Here is a 22,875-nt window from a genome sequence, read left to right as displayed (position 1 = left end):
CCCATATAATGTTTATGAAACCGAGGGAATCAACGATGATCACTTACCCGGCGTCAGCACTGAGTCGCAGTTTCAGTTTCGATAAATTTTGAATTTGTTACAACTACTCTATAACTGCAAGTTCTTTTTTTTTTGCTTTAGTGTGTCTGTATGAAGTGAAATAAACTAATTTAGTCTTCAGTTATACCCTGTAATTATATGTGTACCAATATTCTAGTACACTGTACTGTAATGGTTTTATTCAGGTTGCTTATGTAAAGTCCGACAGTTTCGCCATCTGATGGATAAAAGAAGAACTAAAAAACCACGTTGTGCTTTTAAAGTGCTAGATGGCGCAAGCGGGCGCAGGGCTCTACAAGGCTCGTTTACAGGGCTAAACAAAATGGCAGGCCTGCGATCAGTGTGCGTAACGGTACGCACCACTGCTGCAGTTGCTGAGTCTACTTATACACTCCACTGTAGCCAGGCCATCCGTAGTGGTGCTTTGTAGTGCTGTTTAACTTTGTGTGCTTAATTTATTCGTGTTCGGCATCATCAACGCGAACTAGACATGAAGCAGAAAACTGGAGTCAAACTTCCCAACGTACCAAAAAGATTCCGGTGCACCGTGGCCAGTTGCTGTTCGATGGATGGACAGGCCAAGCTGTTTTCATCTCAAAAGCTCCTTAACCAGGTATGATGGACCTTAAGACGTTACACAACTAGTGCGCATTACGGATACATTTTGTACATAACACCCGGAGCGTACAAGCAAAGCAGCATCTGTATGTATGTGTGTGTGTGTGTGTGTGTGTGTGTGTGTTAAGTGCATTGCAACACATTTGGTGGAAATGTCGGCGTACTCGTCGTTCCTACCATGATGGGGCAGATAACTCGTATCCTTATTGCCATTAGATTTTTAACTTGAACATATATGTGTGCCTGGTGCACAACCCCCGTGAAAATTTCGTGTTTTAATGGGTGAGTCAATTTTTGACAACCAATGGTTAGAACGAGCCATGCTATCGTTTATTATGCGAATGGTGTAATGTCACGTTGTTTCTTAACTCTCCCTTGTGAAACTTAGCATGCAGAGCGTCTGCAAAACGTCACCGTTTGGGTCTTCTCGAATATTTATTGCCCCTTGTTCCTTGCAGCACTTCTTCAAGGTTCACGCCGAGAAGAAGTATTCGTGTTCCAAATGTGGGAAAAAATTCGGAGCTGACTGGCTCTCCAAGCACCATGAGGCTACTTGCGGAACTTCTTGGCTTTGCTCGTGCGGGGCGAGCTACCAGAACAGGGAGGCCCTGCTGACACATGCGAGGCGGCGCTCTCACGCGCTGCCATTTGAACGGAAGCGAGGCGATGCGTGCAAGTAAGTGTCCATTTATATTGGTCATATGATCTTGAATGCCTGCGTGGTTGTAGGAATAATAATAATAGAACATCCGTAGTAGGTAGTATAGTTGCCTTTGAAGAGTGGTGAAGCTATTGCAAGCATATTTTATGAAAAACAAGTCTGTGCCAGGTGGGAGGGCACATGCTGTGGAAGTGCTTTTGCACACCTAGAAACTGACCTAAACTGAGACTCTGTTGGTAGACAAAACACTCCTTTTCGTCCTGCTTCTATTTCAAGGTCATAAACAAAATTTGTTACCCTGTTCAAATATAACACCCGAGAACCTGTAATTCAAAGGAGCATGAACACTTACTGTTTGAATGGTGAACCAAACGTGTAGGACGTGAGAAGAGAATATTTTCTAATTAATGTCCTAATGCTCTGAGCAAGCACTTCACTCGGGGGTTGCCTTCTTCACCCCAGAATGTAGTATTCTAACCTCCTTGCAAAATTCCTGCTTGCTGATTGATGTAGGCTTTAGCATTGCCACTCACCCTTGTCCATGCGACCATGTGTGATCTGAACATCATAAATTGGATTGCACATATTTCCCAGTTTATCTCTGTAAGGGATTTTGACGACCTCAGCTTGTCATGAGTGATGTCACTTTTTGTCTTATGATGAGCTCACTTCGTCATAGGTATTTTGGCACTTTCTGAATGAGTTTCCAACTATGGTAACTTGACGCTAAGTGGTTGACAGACACAAGCTCAAAACATTCAAGGATGAGCGCTCATCCTTGTTTTGTGACAGAGGGGTTGGGGGACCCAGGCCTGGGTCCTTGTATTGCAGTCTTCATACTGTGGCCGATGAACTTGGGCAGGTTCGGTGGTGGTAACGCGGGGTTTTAAATTCCTTTTCATTTTTTTTTTAGTATTCCTTGGATCAGCATAATGTTACGCATAATGCGTCATTCTATTTGCGCTCAAATATCAAATGCGCTGTCCTAATATTTGCTTAGTTGCATCGCCTTGTGGCATTGGGCCCTTCCTATGACCTTGAAAGCTTTATTATTCGGTGTATTGGATGGCAACTGCAGTGGGGATGTACAGTCATACAACACGTTTCACCATCAACAGAATTAGTGAATCAGATAAAACAACAAAAAAAAAAAAGCTGTAAGCCCAATGCGAAATATTATTCATCGAAATACAAATTTTAGCATGGCAATAAAAACTGAAAATGCTGAATCATATTTATAGATGATCATCAGTGAATTGTAGAAGTTGTGCGCGAGTCTACTTATGAGACAAAATTAATGACGAAGAATGCGGAACTGCGACACATGCAAAATGGAAGTGTGGTTATCTGAAAGAATCCCCATGTGTGAGCTGATATAATCTCGACCGGGTGAGGTGGGTCGTCACCGCAGGAATTGGGAGACGGCGATGAGGGCGGGCATCGTGATGATGAAAAATAGAAAGATTGTATTCACGTCATTGGTACATGGTTTTGACTCTATCCGAGTCTCGAGCGGTTCTGATTAACACGGGGGGGCCAGGACGGCCTTAAATAACCCCTCGTGGTAGCCGATGTCTCCTTCGGGGAACTTGTGGAAGTGTCAGTCCTCTGTCGGGTGGTCAGGTTGACGACCTCCTCTCCCTCGGGTCCTCTTTCTTGATAGCTCGCCTTTTTCTTCTGCTCAGGTCGTAGAGGTGTGACGCTATCCCGGGGATGAAGGGGATTATCTCGTCACGGGAAAGGCGCTCGGGCTTGTTTCCCACATTTGAGAGGTACAGTTTCCAGGAAGATCACAACCGCCTCTTGGGGATGTAGATAATTGCCCCGACACGGCAACGTGCGCGGGTTTGGTTTCCCAGAACTGAGATGCAGAGTTCCAAGCCGATCATAACAGAGCCTGGCAGTATTGGGCTTTGCTTATTGCAGCATGTGTAGGAGTAGAGACAAGTCATGAAGGAAAGAAGACAACACATTTAGGGGTGCAGATAACAACATTCGGAGAGGGTTCCCTACTATTTGTTGTTTTCAGTGAACCTTTAAAATTAGGTGCCAAGATTTATTCACATAATAAAGTGAAGTTAAATTTTTCTACCCATGAAAAATGAACAGAGACAAGGTGAAAAAGCTCTATTTATTGAGTTGCTCATTTTTTCATCTTAGAAACTGAATAGAGTGAATAATACTATTTTTCACAATTTCACACATATTGTGTGTCACTTGGAGAAGCTTCCAAGCTGAATAAAATTGAATGTAATTAGCAGGGGCATGAGACAAGCAAGGAAATTGAAAATCAAACTTCTTAAGCTACAATGCAAAACTGGGCCTTTTTCAGCATAATTTTGGCATCTGCATTGAAGATGTAGTCGTGCTCAAGAAACATGCAGAAAAGAGTGATAGGTCAGCACGATAGCAATTATACACCAGCATTGGTGTGAAGCAGACAAGTGCAGCCCTAGCTGAAAGGAAGTAATATTTTGTTTATCAAGCCAATGTTTGTGCAGTTCATGTTTTCTGCAGCGAATTATTTTTGCAATAATAAAGGTGGTGTCCAAATCTACGGCCCAGCGACGGCTCCGTCCAAATAACAAAAACTATATGCCACTAGTGCTATTATTGCAGTGCTGGCACCCATGCATGGCACAATTTGTCGATGGCCTTTTGCATCTCATAGACGCCACAGAACTCGGGGTACTAACTCGCACATGTGCAACAGTGCTCATGTGCACCGCCATGCATTGAACAGCTCTGCCGCTCCACTTGTTACCACGAAGGCAGCGCCATTCATTAGCATGCACATTTTTTACTTCATAGTGTGCATAGAATGAAGTGCAAAAGACGTATAAGTACTGCAATTTTAAACAATAACTATGCCGCACTTATTAACAACTAATTTATGTACAGTAATTTGATATACTGCATCCAAAGTACCAAAGCTTTCAGCGCCAGTTCGGGCCACTTATCGGTTCTTGCGGCTTTCTGTGCCAATTTAAAATCATGATTTCTACTTCAATAGTAAAAAGCACACTCGATTCTATCACTATAAATTATGGTCTTTTCATCTCTACCAATGTCTCGCAACATGTTCTGACCGTTTGTCAGACCCTTTAAGGTACTGTAGAATAACGTTTTCAACTTTAGGCTTTTTCTTGGCATTATCCATCATAATTTAGTCAGTTTGCAAAAATTTGCTATTGCCCGTCATTCTTTTTTTTCTCTTCTTTTTCTTTTCATAATTAGGCAGTGAATGTTTAAAAACCATAAGAAGAAAGATTTTTGCCAATTCTGGACTGTCATAAAAAAATATTACTTCTGATTTTCATAGGACTTCTTGAGGCTCATTATTTGTTATCGGTGTTGTTGCATTATCTTTCACCTAACACAAAAATGTGGTATGCAGAGAAGCGTTGTTAGAGAGGATTTACTGAAAGGATTCATTGTTTCATGATTAGGGGGAAAAAACAGAGCTATCAGGTGGGACAACAGGCAGACAAAACATGTCTGTGTTTTTCTTCTTTTGTCCCCTCTGGCAGCACGTTTTTCATGTAGATTGTTTATTGCAGTGTTCAACCTGAGGCACTCGCTCACTTAGCATGTTGTGTTTTATAGACATTGGATTTCACGGTGGTTGGAGTTTGCAGTATCAATGCTCAAGAAACCTGCAGCATTATTGTAGATATAGGGTTTTTTGTAGGTAATGACTGATGAGGCTAAATAGAGGTTGGGCAATTAAACCTTCCCTTCACAGCCTGTGTTTGATGAGAAAGTGAAGGGGAGTGTCCCACGAAAGTGTTGGAAGCGTTGTTGCTGGTTTAAATCTTCAGTGTGTGTTTATTCATATTAATAGCACTCCTGAAAAGCAGTATGTCATGCAAGTAAGTTCTGAAAATAACAGCCATTCTCACTGTGCTTGCAAATTGGGCCGTGTATAGAGAATATTCAAGATTTTATTTGCTTCCACATGTTTAACAACTAAGATTCCGGGCACTTTCACAACATCTTCACGCTCTTTTTTTCACTGAATGCTTTGACTTCATCATTCTCAATAAACAACAAACAAATTATTCAGTTTGCCAGTAAGTATGTGCACAAATTCATTTATGCTTCAATTGGCCATGGTATGGTGGCTGAGAATAATATATAGTGTTTCTTGGAGCTTTACAAGATAACTAACAACGTAAGCATATTTGCCCTACCCTGTAGCCGAAAAAAAGAAAAAGAAAAAAAACTGTTCATTGTTCTGGACTCATTGTATTGCACTTTGGGCTGTTGAAACTGGTTCTTAAAATGAGTGGCTGTTCCATAACTCGCACCCATTTACAGAATATAATTTAGAGCGTTGTCCTGAATGTTTGCTGTGACCATTGCTACAACTAAACTTGCATGTGTGGGGTCATGACAATAAGCATTTCTAATAACGGCATAGCTCCATATAGACTTGTGTTAGGATATGACAAATCCTTTGGTGATTTAGCCAACATTACAATTGTCTTTCATCTGGGAGCATAATGAAGCCTCTTTCCTGACACTGCTTTCCACCATGTATGGCCTTTGCTTTTGTGTGTCTTACGTAGTTATGAGAATTAGTTTCATGGCAGCTTTCTGAAACTTCTTGAGGAATGATGGAGGCATTATGATCTTCCATGTTAGCTCATCTGAGCCCCACATAGCGGTTACCAACTCTTCTTTAGGAGGAATGGTCAGTGTCCCCAGTGTCAGATTGTTCACTGCTGGACAGTTGTAAAATTGCTTAGTCAACAGTTGACATTAAGCTGCAGGTGTACACAGAGCACATGCACATTTTATGAGCTGAGCGATGACACCGTCACATTTTGGACTACAGTAAGGCATAGATTACAATTGACGCAGTAATATACAAACACACACTTCTCAATGCGAGGAGCGTTTGACCCATTCTTGGTACGAAGATATGAATTTAGACCAGCTGTTTTTAGACTGACTAGACTAGACCTCACAGAGTGACCAGGGGCGCGATCTTGTACGCGTTCCAAAATGGAACGGAGGCGTTCCGTTCCATCGAGCCGCACACGATTGGTCAATTTCAACCGCGACGTTCAAATTGACCAATCGTGTGCGGCTCGATGGAACGGAACGCCTCCGTTCCATTTTGGAACGCGTACAAGATCGCGCCCCAGGTTATAAAATGTTCTACAATGCTTTTTCAGAAGACTATTTTCGCACATACATCTTTATTGGGCTCTGTCTTGAGCAGTCAAGCTCATCTTTTGTGTTGGTTGGTTTGTTCACTCCACCTTTACTCTGCTAAGTGAACTCTGCTGAGTATTCATCGACACAGAACCTTGAGCTGGCTAAATAAATGGAGGTGCGGAAATCTCAAGCAGTTTTGCAACACTCTTCTGCAGAAAACACCGCCATTATGTAAACTTTCTCGACATGAAAAAAGTGTGTATTGCAGTGTAGATGCACTGCTAGTCAACAGTGCGGTATGGAGTAGAGACCACACTTCAAAAATTTTTCTTTCCCTTAAACAAAAATTACCGGAATTAATCTTCTTGAAACAAATTTCCAAGTGTCCTTCTAAGAAATACACAACTTTGCATATTTTGAGGTGGACCACCTCTATGCAAAATTTACATCTGAAAATAAGTTGCAAATGTAATTTATGCCACTTCATGGTAATTTTTCTCCCACATTTCATGGTTGTCTTATGCCAAAGTATTTTAGCGAATTATTTGGACATAACATTACCAAGGATAGTTAATAAAACAACTGTAGATAAATTCAAAGTTTTTATAACGTTTCAAAATTTCCAAATTTGCCCTTTTGACCGCATTATAATTATGTCAAAAATAATGTTGCGGCCTGCAAGGAGAGTGCACAGTAACACAGTCCTTCAAAGGATAGCATTGAGGTGCAGTTTCTGCTTTCTCTGAATTCAGCTTCATTTTTTTTTTCTTGTGCATGATGTTTTGCTTAAAGAGTAGGATTGAAATGCCACTTAGGCAGACAAAAATTGTTTTTGTACTAAATATGTTGGGTTTGCATTTCTTAGCACCTACTAAACAACTTTAAAAAGAAATCTGAGAGGTTTGAGTTTCTGGTTTGTGCATTGGATGTGGAGAATGACCCATGTATGTTGAAATCACATATTATGAAACCAGACAGACAGTGTAGATCTGAGTGGGCTTGGCAAGATCCTAACACCTTTTACTGTAAAGGAAAAAAAAAAAAAAAACAGCAAATGGTGGTAAGGGCCTGGAATGCAGTCACAGGTTATCACAATTGAGAGGATCCAGCCTAACGAGTGCAAGAAATTGAGGTCATGAGACTTAGACAATAGGGCCCAACCCATCGTAAGCTGTGGAGGTGAAAAGATGCAGCCAAGAAAACCCTGCAAGAACAAAGAGGCCTAAGGCCACCAGATATAATGACAAATAGATGGCACATGTGTTCATCTATTTCGTGCTATCAAACACTTTGCTATGCAATCACTGCATAGTGCTTCAAAAGTGTCTGATAGCATTTGCACAGAATTTCATGACATTTTGCAAAGCGGATAAATAAAGTATGTTTAGGCAAAAGGTTGTCACCAGTGCATTAGCCATCAACTCCCAAATTCTTCCCTGGAAAAGTGCATGAAATTTCCAATTTTTTTTTTTTTTTTTTTTTACTCTGCCGTTTTTTTTTTCACACGTAATGTCCTCGTAAAAAAACAAAGTAATAATTGTTTGGTTTGTCTCTTGTAATCAACCAAAGCATTGAATAAGATATCGAAGGAGGGTTTTGCTCAAAGTATGTAAATGTTGCAATAATATTATTTGGACAGCAAAGCCAGCAAGCCAATTTGGCAGCAGCAGTTGCGGCGGCATGACCCCCTTCTAAGACAATTTCTTCTTGTCACCAGGTTGATCAGTTGCCTTGGTTCCTGTGTCGTCCACATGCGCTTGCACTCATTGCGAGTGCATTCAAGCGTCTGCGCCCTGTACTGCCTGCTGCGTCTGCGCGGACTGCACGTGACTTCAATGAGGACCATATAAGGACGCATCAATGGCACTGACTCAATTTGGCAGCAGCAGTTGCGGTGGCATGTCCCCCTTCTAAGACAATTTCTTCTTGTCACCAGGCTGATCAGTTGCCTAGGTTCCTGCTCGTCCTTGGTTCCTGCGTCGTCTGTGGCCACCGTGGGATATAATTTCCACGTGCGCTTGCACTCATTGAGAGTGCATTCAAGTGTCTGCGCCCTGTACTGCCTGCTGCGTATGCGCGGACTGCACGTGACTTCAACTAGGACCATATAAGGACGCATCAATGGCACTGACTCAATTTGGCAGCAGCAGTTGCAGTGGCATGTCCCCCTTCTAACACAATTTCTTGTCACCAGGTTGGTTGATTACTTCTGTACACCATTTAAGGTTTATTCTGCCACAACTGCTGCCCAAACGTCTTGTTTTACTGTTTGTAGTGTGTATATTCCGCTATGCCTACTACAGCGCAATTGGCGAACAAAATTACATCTCTTGAGGCATTGCTGAATGATAAGTTGGACACGCTGATCAATGATTTGGTGGCACGGATTAACATCAAGTTGGAAAACTTAGGACTAGGTAAACATGTTTCGCTTTGCGAAAGTGTTCAGTTCATGAGCAAAGAACTCGACACGATTAAACTGAAACAGGAAGAACTAGTAACCTCAAACAGGGCACTCCTGTCATGTAATGAAGCACTAGAAAAAATAGTGGCTGATCTAGAGCAGTATTCGAGAATGAATAATGTGGAAATTGAGGGAATCCCTACATCGCAGGGTGAAGATTGAGGAGCCATTCTGAAGCGCATAGGCGATGATATCGAACTCCCTATATTAACCACTGATATCGACACGGCTCACCGTGTTGCCTCTAGATCAAATGAAAAAAGCATCATTGCTCGCTTCTGCTCACGCAATAACAAAAATGAGTTCATCAGGAAGGCGCGAAGGGCTAGGCTTCGCACTGACCACATTGGTTTCACTGGTGGCACTAACATGTCAATCTATGTGAACGACCACTTGACCATTGAAAACAAGGTGTTCTCGAAGGCGCTGGCACTCAAAAAGGAAAATAAGTGGAAGTACTTACGGACAGAGAACTGCCAGATAAAAGCATGCAAAACTGATGACAGCAGGGTCTATCGCATTATCACTGAATTTGACCTTTGAATCTTCACGTGATGCATTGTAAATTTTTTCTTTCTTTTTCTTGCTTTTCCCCCTTTCTTTTTTCATGGCCTTGCTAGCAACTCCCCCGTTGACATAAAATCTTGTCTTACCGTAAAAAAATGATTGCTCCTTCACTTCAATGCTCGTAGTCTTCGTAAGAACATAGATGCAATTAATAACTTCATCGCCTCACTTCAGCGTGCCTTCACTTTCATCTGCATATCGGACACTTGGCTTTCTGACGCCGACAACAATCTGAGTGGTTTTCCATCTTATCAAGCAGAGTATTGTCAGGGTCATGGTGGTGCCGCGATTTTTATTTCACAAGATGTCACCTACACGCGCAAATTTTATTTGGCAGTTAATTTGAATCATTGCAAGTCAGTGTGGATAGAGGTCGACCGGTCATTCCTTAATCACAATAACAAGAACTTGATTCTTGGTTGCATTTATCACTCACCGTCATCTTCCCTTTACGATTTCCTGCTTTGTCTTGACGTCGTGTTGTCAAAGCTAAGTTTTGAAAATAAGGATATACTGATTGTAGGTGATGTTAATATTAATTTACTTGATACTGATTCCACTTTGTGCACAATTTACACTGACTGTTTTACTGGATATGGTTTTCAATCACTCATTCACTGTCCAACTAGATTAGCCTCTTGTGAGAGCGGTACACTCATTGGTCACGTTTTATCTAACATATCACCATCGCCTTTTCGCGGGGTTGTTGATACAACCCCGCGAAAAGGCGATGGTGATATGTTAGATAAAACGTGACCAATGAGTGTACCGCTGATATAACCTGATACTGATATAACCAATCATTTTCCAATTTTTCTTTCAATTTTCCAACAAGGAAATGCATGAGGACAGTACTAGCTACTATACTCCTATATCTAGTGCAGATACCTTTGTTGAAGCCATCAGTAAAACTGATTGGTCGCCCATTAATACCACGTTTGATCCCGAAGAAGCACTAAATAAATTTTGCTCCTTATTCTTGTTGGCCGTTTCGACTGTAAAATGTGGGAAAAAATATTAATATCCGCAGAACCCATGGATGATGGATGGTCTTTTAGAAAGTCTGAGGAAGGTGGAAAATAAGTACAAAAAAAAACTAAACGTCAGCCCTTTAATACTCGACTGGCTAAACGATATAAGAGGTACTGTAATTTATTGAACGTTTTACTTAAACAGGCGAAAAAAAAAAGTACTACGAAAATAAATTCGAGCAGAAAAAGAATAATCCCAAAAAACAGTGGCAGCTACTGAACTCTTTTCTTAACAAGTCATCTGTTGATGCCTCTATAACCAAAATAAATGACAATAGTCTCACTCTTTCTGAGCCCAATGAAATTGCTGATGCTTTCCCGGACTATTTTTCTTCTGTTTATACTAATAACAACATCGATGCGCCATTGTATAGTACTTTAAACCGTACGTCGCAATCATTCTTCCTCTTACCAGCTACACCAAATGAAGTGTTTTCCACGATTGCTAATCTTAAAAATACAGGGCCTGGCTTAGATAAAATTTGTGTAAGGCATTTAAAACTGGTGGCACATTTAGTTTCCGACACACTCTGTAATATTATCAACCTAATCTTTAAACATGGCTCATTCCCTTCATTTTTAAAAAACGCTAAGATTATTCTTGTTTTTAAAAAAGGCGACAAACAGTTACTAATTACCGACCAATTGCAGTTCTTTCCTGCCTTAGTAAACTTATTGAGAACTTATTTGTTAACCGTCTTTATGACTACTTACCAAAGTTTAAGTTGCTATAAAACAACCAATCTGGTTTCCTCCCTGGAAGTTCCACTAATCTAGCTGTGCTGTCTCTAACTGACTACATAAAAAAATGTATCGATTCGGGAAACTTAGTCCGATCTTTTTTTTTAGACTTTACTAAAGCGTTTGACATGGTTAAGCATCGGGTCCTGTTTAATAAACTTGAGTCTTAAGGTATAATGGTATAACCGGTCCTGGTGCTAGCATTCTTGCAAAATTGCTTTCTTGACCGGCAATACACAGTACATGTAGCAAATACTTTTTCTGTAACAAAATGTATTAACCAGGGTGTACCACAGGGCTCAGTTCTAGGTCCTTGGCATTTCGTTCTATATATTAATGATCTTCCGGATTCTCTTAGTTCCTCCAACTATGATCATTGCGTTTTATACGCAGATGACACAACCATATCTTCATCTGATAAATATATTACTGCTCTTACTTCAAAGTTAAATTGCATTGAGTAACATTATGAAATGGTGTAGTAACAATTAGTACTTAGTTCTTAATCCCCTAAAAACTAAATATATCTTGTTTAAAAGTGCTCAGAGGTCCTTAACCTTTATTCCTCAACTAAAGCTCAGAATTCATTCAATTCCCACTTGCACCGATGTTACTTTTCTTGGCATACATCTTGACTCTAACCTTACATTTGGTATCCGTGCATTAATCAAAGCTCGTCCTTTTTTCTCTTGTGAGGCTCTGCTAGCGTTGTATTTTGCTTTCATTCATAGGTCACATTAATTACAGTATTGTTTCATGGGGCAACACGTACGCTTGTCACTTATCATCAATTCAACACATCCAAAATCAGTCAATACGCATTATCACTTCTAGTACTATGCAATCTAATGCCTCTGTGTTACTTCGCTTGTGCAGTATCTTGCCTGTTAATAATTTGTTCCAGTTTAACATAGTTGTCTTACTCCACAAGTTGCTTCATAATAACCTTATGTTTCCGTTCATTGCAGTTGACCTTTTGCAGAATTAAAAATGTAACCAGATTTGCGGCTAATAACAATTTCTTGTTACCCATGGTTCATATCAATTACGGCAAAAAAACATCTTCATTCGCAGCAATTTCTCTTTGGAATGAATTACCATCAACTATTAAATCGTGCTCTTCTCTTGAAATCTTTAAAAAGTTACTTGAGTGTCATTTCCTGCGATAACTGTACTACGATCCTGGCATTGTATCTTTGCCACGGGGCCGCTATTTTAAATATTTTTCTGCGACTTGCATTAAAGGTGCAGGCAGGAGGCAGGAAAAAAAAAAGGAAGTAACGTGACAGATGTGAGAAATACGGTAATTGAGCCTGAAAGGTTGCTCTGCAAGTTCCCAAACTTCTCTCTCACATGTCACTTATGTTTCATCCATGTTTTCATCCATGCTTGTTCTCGGGTTTCTTTCTTACCATGTTCTTTTGTCTTTGCTTGATTGAATTGAATTATCTAATGTATTTAATCTGTCGATGTTGTTTGATAATAGCGTTCATTTGCTGTGTATAGATACCACCATCAACATATTATTTACCAAGGGTCCCACTACAGTTCTTTCACTTTGGGACCCTTGTCTGTATATTATTGATGTTGCAACTACTTTTTTGGAATAAAATCTGAATCTGAATGTAAAGCAAACAATGATATGCATGAGTGCTCAAAGCCAACAGTTACTGGTGGAACAAGCTGGCGCTCATGACTGCTTATCTATGACAAAAAATGTGCACCATGGACAAGTAAGGTTCGTCCTTGGCAATGTAGTTAAAAACTGGCAGGATAGGCACAGCTCGGGCTTGGAGGTTATAGGGTCAGGTTGAAGGTATGTGAAGGTTTTCAGTTATTGTAAATATCTAAGTCTTAATGGCCATCACTGTTAGGACTTTGCAAGAGAAGCATGGAATCTTTGCCACGGGGCCGCTATTTTAAATATTTTTCTGCAACTTGCATTAAAGGTGCAGGCAGGAGACAGGAAAAAAAAAAGGAAGTAACGCGACAGATGTGAGAAATACGGTAATTGAGCCTGAAAGGTTGCTCTACAAGTTCCCAAATGAGCAGCGAAGATGTTTTCTTGGTTGGTTTGATGGTGGCTTCAGCCTAGAGGGAGATGGAGCAGTCAACCATTGTGAATTGTGGGCATGCAAGGTTGCAAAAGCCATTTTGTAACAGTGTTTGGCCGTTGAAGGTGTGGATTTTTTTTTTTTTTTTTGACTTGTAGGCTTTGCAGCATTATGATATTTATGAATATTGTCTTGAGAATGAAGAATGTCATTGTTAAGCAGATTCATTGAAATGGATATAGGTATCATTTGTATGGTAAACACAATTTTCTTGTCAAAAACATTGCACAACACTTGTATTTGTTTTGGCACCAGTATCCCATGAACTACAAGCCTGAATCTGTTTTTTTTTTTTTTTTTTTTTTTTTTTTAAGTTGAGACACCCTCTTTTATACTGCACAAGCTGTTCACTAGGTTTTGAGCCTTACTCTGGCATTAGAAAGCGATTTATATTAGGAATTCTAGCTGCTATATGTCTACAAAAAATGCTTAAGCTTCCTTCTGCCTAGGTGCTGTTAACAAAATATTGTTGCTATTTAAGGCAGAAATCTCAGCTAGTTGGTTTGACTGGTCTGACCTATTGACATCATTAGAAACAGACACACTGTAGAAAGAAATGATCAGTGCCCATCCTGTCTTCCACCAGTAATTATGCCAGTAACTAAATGAAGCTTCATACTACACAGTTTTTATTATGAATATAACTTGAATGAGTTACAGCAAACATTTATAACATGCCAGTACTCCCCAGAGAAGGATGTGAGAAGAGTTAATTGTAGTAAGAAGTAGTTATTGTTGGCTAATAAAAACCTTATCTTGAGGTCATTTTTCTGCCTTTAATTACATGTTTTGTGTAAACTTACCTTTTACACCAAAAATGTCATTAAACACAAGTTGAAGCAGAGTTCTCGAAAATGTAAGCACTGTTCTGTTTTTGAGGCCCTTCATTTGATCGATAAGTTGTTTCCATTTGTATGAGTGAACAAATCAGTCAGTGCAAAAGTTAAATGCATGCCTTAAGCTGGCTTACATCTTAAGACCTTCGTCTCTCCACATTTGTCCACAATGACACATTTTGTTGAAATGTTGTGTAATGTAGTGCTGGATTTTACTTCAGCGTCTATCAACGCCCATTGAAAGGATTAGATAGATTTAGCTTGACGTTTAGTGTTTACTGTTGGTTATCTGGTTACCAATGTAAATTTTTATATTTCAGGCAGAAGCCAGCCCAGAACCAGCCATTGCAAACAATTATCCTGCCTGTGGCCACCCAAGTAATTGTAGTCATCCAGGGCCCAAAGGAGAAGAGTGCTGGTTCAAAGGACAATCTTGTGCCAAACACTGCAAAAGTGCCTTCACAATGGCGAAGCATTGTTCCCAAGGCAAATCCTCCAAGTGACCTGCCTTCTTGTGGACTAGACGCCAATGCTGGGTGCTTATCTGTAGGAAAAGTGCATCAAAGTTCCCAAACCACTGTGTCGTGCAGATGTAGGCGCACTAAGGATTCGTGTATTCAAGCTTGCAGCAGTGAAGGTTCTAGGAGAGATGCATCAGAGCTTGTAAATCTTCCACCCAAGGCATGCAAGCGCTCCAGAACGATGAAGACGACTGTGCAGACACAGACCTGTGAACCTGACGTCCAGCTTAGGAGCGTGCAGCCCTTGCGGTCCAAAGGGGTGAGCAGGAAAACACATCATGGCTGCAGCATCCACACACAGACAATTGAAAGCGCTGTAGGCAGGGCCCAAAAGGCACGTGTGAAGCATCCTATTTTGAGGCCAGAGCCTGACAAGTTGGACAAGGAAATCGCCACAAATGAACTGTGGAGTGACCTTGATCAGATTCTCTTCAATGGTTGTGCAGCTCCCACCAAGGAGTGGATGGACCTTTTCCCCAGAAGTTCTTCTGCTACGCAAACACTTGAGTCTGATGCATTTCTGAAAGACCTATGTAGTTCCTATTCGCCTTCCCGCTCCCTGTTTTTGGATGGACCAAGGCAAAACTTTGCTCAAATGGGGCTCCCAGATGTCCCACTTGAGCAACGTTTAAACATAATTTCACAAAAACCAGCTATGTTGCCTGTTTTAGCTCCAATCTGCGAGTCAGAGGTGACTAATGGCTTGGAGGACAGTTTGCAGGATGTCAGTCACATCCTGTCATCTGAGACACAGACAGACAATCACTTTGATAGCCTTCTCATTGAAAACATGCAACAAACTGCAGCTCAAACAGATTTTCCATCTTCTTCGCACACTGAGACGCAAACTAATGAAGATGAGAGCACAGATGTCTTTGAGAGCACAGATGTCTTGCATATGGAAACACAGACGTCTGGGTTCTTGTTTTGTGATTTTGAAAGTGTAGATATTCAGACGCAAACACCGTGGGATCACATTGATTTTAGTTTAGATGATTTTGTGGTAGAGCCAAGTTTTACACAGAAAAAAGATGCAGAATCTCAGATAGAGGCCCATCAATTTCTCCGCCCATGGCCTTGCCTGAAAATACCAGATGGGGAGGGTTTTAAAGACTGCAACAACATGCAGACTCAGACTAGTGGGCTGATTTAATTTAATAATTTATATTGCATTCAGCTAACTGTCACGCTAATCTTGTCCTTCGGTGTCTCGTAGGCACGAAGCGGTATATTCCTTCTGGGAGGAGTTCGGTTGTAAGGCAAAGCCAAGCAGTGGCTTGAACAAACATTTCCTTAGCCTTTAGGGCATATAGAGGCCGAGGTCTGTCGCGCGTTCGTGGTTGAGCTGGTTAAGGGGAAATAATTCCACATAACGTCGACCAGACTCCTAAGGCCCCACCTCCTATATCCACGCTGTGTGAATGCCATTTTGCATTGTCGCACTTTGCTTTGCCAAACGCATTTAAAGCACTAGTCGTCTACGTCAAGCACTGGCGATTCTAGGTGCACACCACAAACCTCTGCTGCCTCCATTGCCTACTGTGATACACAGACGTAGCCAATAGATTCCAGTAGGCTGCCAAACGCCCGCGAAGTATATTGACCATTGTTCAATTATGTAGATTATTGATGGTGACCACATGGGTTTTTACAAACTACTACTTTCGCTCTGTGAAAGGACTTGCAAAATTTTACATGCACAAAAATGGGAGGCAGCAGTGACCTTCCACTTTACTTTTCAGTGATCGATAGTTTTAACAGTTACTTTTGATTAGGAAAAAAAAGGGGGGAGAGTCAGTTGAGGGCACATAGGAGCTTTATGCACGAGGCGTGATTCTTGTGTATTTGAACGCGTGAAAAAATCTTATTCCTATATCTCAGTACAAGATAAACATTTCTGTCAGGCACGTAGGTGCGACTAGGACTCTTTCTTAGTGTGTAAGCGGTACTGTAGCCTCCCGTCCAGACGAAAGGGTATAAATACACCTTTGGAGAAGAAAGCCCAATGGAGTGTCGCCATTTTCGTGACTTGACTGGCGCACTCTGCTGCTTGTATTGAAAAAGGAAGCAGGTGCAGGATGTTGCCACAGAGCAAAACAAAGCTTCAGCATATCTTTGCATACTCTTAGCATACATCAAGAACAGCATCATCTGCTGTCCCAGTGCCCGCTAGTTTTCTCACTTCCTGCATGTTGTACCTCAATAGCTTTTTTCTCCTACCTGCAAGGATTCTTCTAAAGTTTCCCCTACATGCGCCAAATACATGGACTGATGCGACAAAGCAGGAATCACTTTTGAACAGCTGGCATTGCAAAAGCAGTTCCCAGCAACATCATGAAGAGGTTGTTCATCAGGTGTGCAAGCTATGCTTGCGCCTCTTGAAGTGTTTGTCATGCCGCTGCTGAGCGCGAGGGCGCAGGTTCGATATGTGACCGTGGCACGCGACACTTTGCTGGGGCGAAATGCAAGAACGATTATTTGCTGTAGCGTTAACCCTTTGCGGTCCGTTGTTGGGCAGGGCCTCCGTTGTCGGGCAGGGCAACGCAACATGGCCGTAGCGGTCCGCTGTTGGGCACCACCCGACAAGGGTGTTTGGAGGTTAAATTTCGCGGTTTTTCTCACTGCAATTCGTGCGTATTCTTTGTATACATGATGCGCCATCTCTTGAGGGATAAGTAAACTTTGTTTGTTGAAGTTTACTTCTTTTTGCACTAGGGTGCAGCACAATGTTCCAGAGCGTTCTCACTTGCGCACGGAACCGCATGTTTGCACGGTTCGCTGAGAAGCATGACCACTTTTTCACTGCGTGCATTTTACGGTGGTGCGTTTAGGTGGCGCGTTTTACGGTTAGTGAAAGCAATGATGACTTCAGTGAGGAAGAGAATTACGTGCCTCCATCAGATAGTGATGACAGTGGTTCGACAAAAGCGAGTGACGAAAACGACGGCGGTGGTGGAGACAGCACCTCTGTTGACACACAAGGGAACAATGCGCGACCACGTGCTGTGGACTGGAAGGGGTATGCGGATAGTGTGCCTGATTTCACTCAGTTTCCATTCACTGTCACGAACGCAGGATCACAGGTAAGCGCTTACAATCTCAACTGTGAGCTGGATTATTTTCGGCTGTTTTGTACAGACAAGCTGATGGACAATATTGTGTGCGAAACAAACGGCTATGCACGTGAAAAGATTTCGAGTGCCGGTGAGCTTCCAAAGGATTCAATTTGAAAGGACTGGGAAGACATGACCTTGACAGAATTCAGAGTTTTTCTTGGAGTAATTATAAACATGGCCTTGAATCCGAAACCAGAACTGAAGGAGTATTCTAGCCAAGATATTGTAAACAAGATGCCTTTCTTTCCGCACGTTTTCTGCCGAAAAAGATTTCTGCAAATCTTTTGGATGTTACACGTTGCCCCATGCCATGATGCCTCTTCAGGTCGGCCGGCAACTCGTGGAAGCAAGATCGGGGACGTTGTGCATCACATCGTCGCGAAATGTCGACAGAATTTCAGAGCCGGCCCCAAAATTTGCGTTGATAAGAGCATTGTTGGATTCAAGGGCCGTGTCTCATTCAAATGCTATAATCCGCAAAAGCCAACGAAATGGGGCATGCGTGTTTACGCACTTGACGACTGTCAAACGGGGTACGTTTCGGCAATTGAGCCCTATTACGGCAGCACAACAACTGACAGTCTTAGCCGCCCCGAGCTCTCCTTCACCTGCCGGATTGTTCTGCACCTGCTCCAGAAAGTGCAGCAAGCTACGCCGGGGAGTGGCTACCACCTCTACACCGACAGATATTACACTTCGCCAATACCTGCCGAAGAGTTACTTCTACAGAGAGTACTATTGAGTGGTACCGTGATTCCAAATCGCAAGCAAATGCCACAGCAGGTCAAGAAAACGCTGAAAAAGGGCGAAGTGGTAGCTTACAGAACAAGAGACTCCTACATTGTGCTTGCTTGGCAAGATAAGCGTCAAGTGACGATGCTTAGTTCTGCCCACACTGTATCTCTGAAATAAGTGACAAGGATACAAGCAGGAGGAAAGAAAGTGATGATGAAGAAACCAGTGGTCATATGCGACTACACAGAAAACATTGGTGCAGTTGACCGTGCGGATCATTACTGTGTGAGCTACGCATTTTGTCGAAAGACATTGAAATGGTGGCGAAAGCTTTTTATCTGGCTTCTAGAGGTTTCCATTGTCAATAGCTTTATTTTGAGGTGCACGCAACTGCAGAATCATGGTGAGAAAGAACAGCGACACCTACAGTACCGCCGCAACCTCATCCAACAGGTGGTGGGTGACGTGAGAGCTATAGCCAAAAAGCCGGGCCAGTCTGCGTGGAAGGAGTGCGAGGAAAGGCTAGATGGGAGGTGCCATTTCATCTACAAGCTCCCAGGCCGAAACAGCAAAGACTGTTCTGTGTGTGGCGATCGAAAAACAAACGGAGGCAGGAGGGAAACTGTGTAACGGAGGCAGGAGGGAAACTGTGTTTTTCTGCAACACCTGCAGTAACAACCCTGGCTTGCACCCAGGAGAATGCTTCGCGCGTTATCGCACGCTGCTCAAATATCGGTAGAGGAGTTGCCGGCAGAATGCAAGAGAAAAAATAAATATCTTGTGAGTTTTTCTTCCACAGTTTGTGTTTTTATTCGTGGTGCCACAAACTGGCAAAATAGTTTCGGACCAGGACAGCCGGAAAGCGGGTAGAAGTTTCGGACCGCAAAGGGTTAATCAGTGCAACAGAGCCTCGATGGGTTTAAATTAGCCTGGAACACTCCATGACTGCGCCTCATAGCCTGTCGTGTAGCTTTGGAGCATGAACATGAATGTTGCCACAAGCGAAATAAATGATATGTTACAGAGATCTGTGTGTCTGCTTCTGCCGTCCTTAGGGATATGCTCGGCAATACCGAAAGCTGAGCATATGGATCTGTATACTCGGAAAAGGCGCAACACGTGGGGACAGAGCACAGTGGACAGTACAAATGCTGTGTGCTTGTCCGCTGGCGAGTAATTGAAGAGTGAGAAAGTTTATACCGAGTTTTTTTATTGATTTCTGTGACTTCAGTTGAGAGTCGGTGTGGGTGCAAGATAATGCTTCTTTCTGGTGTATACCTCACAGTTGGCGCTTTCTACCGCCCACCAAGTGATAGACGCTCTCACGCCTCTACTTGCCTGTCTGACGCGTTAACGAAAGTTGATACAGATAAATCTTTTATGTGGAGGAGGCATTAAGATGACTGACATCCAGTGGATCAATGGGATATCTGTGTTTTCTTCTCAGTCAGCCTTACCTTGCGCCTTTTGCAATCTTATAAGCACCCATGGCCTTTTTCACTTTGTAAATGTAGCCACTCGTATTTCTGCCTCTGCAGATAACATTCTGGATCTTTTATTTTCCAATTCACAGCATGTAATACATTCTGTTGTCCAAATACCTGGCATTAGTGATAACGAATGTGTGGTCGCACACGTAACTTGTCCATCGCCTCAGGCTTTGATCATTCGATCCAGAAAGGTTTATCTCTACGAAAGGAGCAATTACAATGGTATAATGCAGACCTTGGAGGAATACTTTCAAACATTTGAGGCTCTCAGTGTCACAACCAATATTGCGGACTTATGGTCACTGTTTAAAGGAAAGCTTACTGACCTTGATGGCCTACATATCCCGTATAAAATTCTTACTGGAAAACAAATAAAACATGAGCCATGATTCAACAACGACATTAAATCTCTAATCAAAAAAGAGAGCACATTTTTAAGCAATATGTCAAACGGAAGGAACAACATTTATATGAAGCGCTAGTCAAGATAATAAAACAGAACTTCAACTGAAGACGACTAAAAGCGTGTTCTTTTTATCTCTTAAATTGAAGATTAGAAGCAACCCAAAAGAACTTTGGAAATTTGTCAAATATAACTGTAAAGATGGTACTGGCATCCCTTCACTTATGCACGATGGCAGAGCCATTATTGATGACACAGATACGGCAAACTGCCTTAGTCATTATTTTGACTCTGTCTATTCTGGCTCTGCGCCTCAAGAGTTGCCAGATTACATACGCCCTCAGTATTAATCTATGCCCAAGATAGCAATAGACAGCTTTGGGGTCCTGAAGCTACTACAAAATTTAAATACTAACTCGGCTGCGGGCCTGATGGCATACCAAACATAGTTCTAAAATCTTGCGCACCTGTCCTGGCTAAATATTTTGCGTTATTATATACTCTATGCCTTCGCACGTCGTCCCTTCCACACGATTAAAAAATTGGCAACATAGTTCGCATTCATAAAAGTGGCCCTCGTAATTGCGTTTTAACTATAGCCCAATATCCCTCACAAGTGTCAGTTGCAAAAATTTGGAACATATATTCGAGTGGTTTTCCATCACCTTCAGCGAAGCAATTTCTTTGTGAATTACCAACACGGCTTTAGGACAGGGCATTCCTGCACCACACAACTCGCTGAACTTTCTCATGATTTATACAAATCATTTGACCAGGGTCATGAAACCGATTGTGTATTACTAGACTTTCTGAAGGCCTTCGATAAGGTCTCACATGTTCTTTTATTGCATGAACCAGGGATATATACACCCCCCCCCCCCCCTAACGCCCCTCCAAAAGGATCTGGATACCCCCCAAAAATTATTCCCGACCAACCTCCCCCCTCCCCTCCTTCAGACAGGCACTCATCCTGGAAAAAATTACGCTGAACCCATTGTTACGTTCGGCAAAGTCAAGCGCGAAGTCGCCTATCTACGAGTGTCCCCTCCTTTCTGTGGGGGAGTGAGCAGTGTGTGCCCGAGGGCACTTCTCCGAAAGTGTTCGTGGAACAAAGGCGCCGGGGGATTATGTGCACCCTCGCCCTCAAAGCGGACCCTTCGGTGACTCTCGACGCTCCGATTGGAGGACGGTGGGACTGTAGCTTGGCCAGAGGGCTTTTAAGCGGACTTTTTACGGCTCATCGAGAACTCTCCCATCTCCCCTGAGATGTAGTAGGGGCTCTACCAAGTGCTCTCCGTGAGAGCTGTAGCCAGTGCTCTTTCATCAGCTCCATCTTGTAGCTCATGCTACAATAAATGGAATCGATAAATGGAATGGAATCGGCGACAGCTTCTGTGTCTCGTCAGCGCTGGATCTATTGTTATTCCTCATCTATATTAATAATATAGGCATCGGCACAACATCAAAGATTAGGCTTTACGCAGTTGACTGCGTCGTATATAGAGACATTATTAATGATTCAGATAAAGATGTGTTACAAGCTGACCTTAACAAAATATATACTTGGTGCACACGTGGCTTATGTGTCCGGACATTGCTAAGTTCAAGTACATATCTTTTCTAGAAAACGCGTCACTTCCAGCCCGTTACTACTTGAATGATCAGCCCATTCCACAAATAACTGAAGCAAAATATTTAGGTGTAGCCCTTTCATCAGACTTGACTTGGACCCACCACGTAGATACAATAACTTTTAAAGCTGCATGTACACTCAACTTTATTCGCTGAAATTTTAGAAGTGCTCCTCAAGAAATAAAGGAACGATTATATTTATCGAACGTTAGACCCATTCTTGAATATGCCTCCGTCGTATGGGACCTACATACGCAGAACCTTATTGAACGCTTAGAAGCGCTTCATAATCGTGTTGCTCGTTTCGTGACTGGAAATTATAACTTTCCGAGCAGTATTGCTGAAATAAAAGACTCGCTCGGCTGGCCTAATCTTTCAACGTGGCGGAAGCTTGCCTGCATTACTTTCCTACGCGACATCTACCTTAATCGTACAGCCGTAAGTAGGGATACTTATTTTGAACCGCCAGCATGCATCGCTGTGACCATCCATTTAAGATAAAAGAAATAACCACACGCACATCTCTTTTCATGAATTCTTTTTTTTCCGTTTTCGATCAAGTGGTGGAATCGCCTTCTATTTGACGTTATGAGCATGGTCGGCGAAGAACGTTTCATTGAATTTGTCAGCCAATATGTGTTGAGTGTATAAAGCTATGTTGGTATTGCTGGTTGTTGTTATTTGTTGCTGGTTTGTTGATGTTGGTATTGCGGTTTTCTT

The 22,875-nt window shown here is 42.1% G+C and overlaps 1 protein-coding gene across 1 annotated transcript; it reads left to right on the top strand.

Moving 5' to 3' along the window:
* Positions 1-353: 353 nt before the first annotated feature.
* On the top strand, positions 354-17,966 carry LOC119466518 (uncharacterized). The gene is made up of 3 exons (XM_037727040.2): positions 354-673; positions 1,137-1,354; positions 14,579-17,966. Exons 1-3 carry the CDS (start codon positions 551-553, stop codon positions 15,930-15,932), a joined length of 1,695 nt encoding a protein of 564 aa, XP_037582968.1. The 5' UTR covers positions 354-550; the 3' UTR covers positions 15,933-17,966.
* The last annotated feature ends 4,909 nt before the right edge of the window (positions 17,967-22,875 follow it).

Source organism: Dermacentor silvarum, chromosome 1 (assembly GCF_013339745.2).
Source record: "Dermacentor silvarum isolate Dsil-2018 chromosome 1, BIME_Dsil_1.4, whole genome shotgun sequence".
NCBI classification, from domain to species: Eukaryota; Metazoa; Arthropoda; class Arachnida; order Ixodida; family Ixodidae; genus Dermacentor; species Dermacentor silvarum.
Note: the sequence above shows the minus strand (reverse complement) of the source record. Positions and strands in the feature narration are given on the sequence as shown.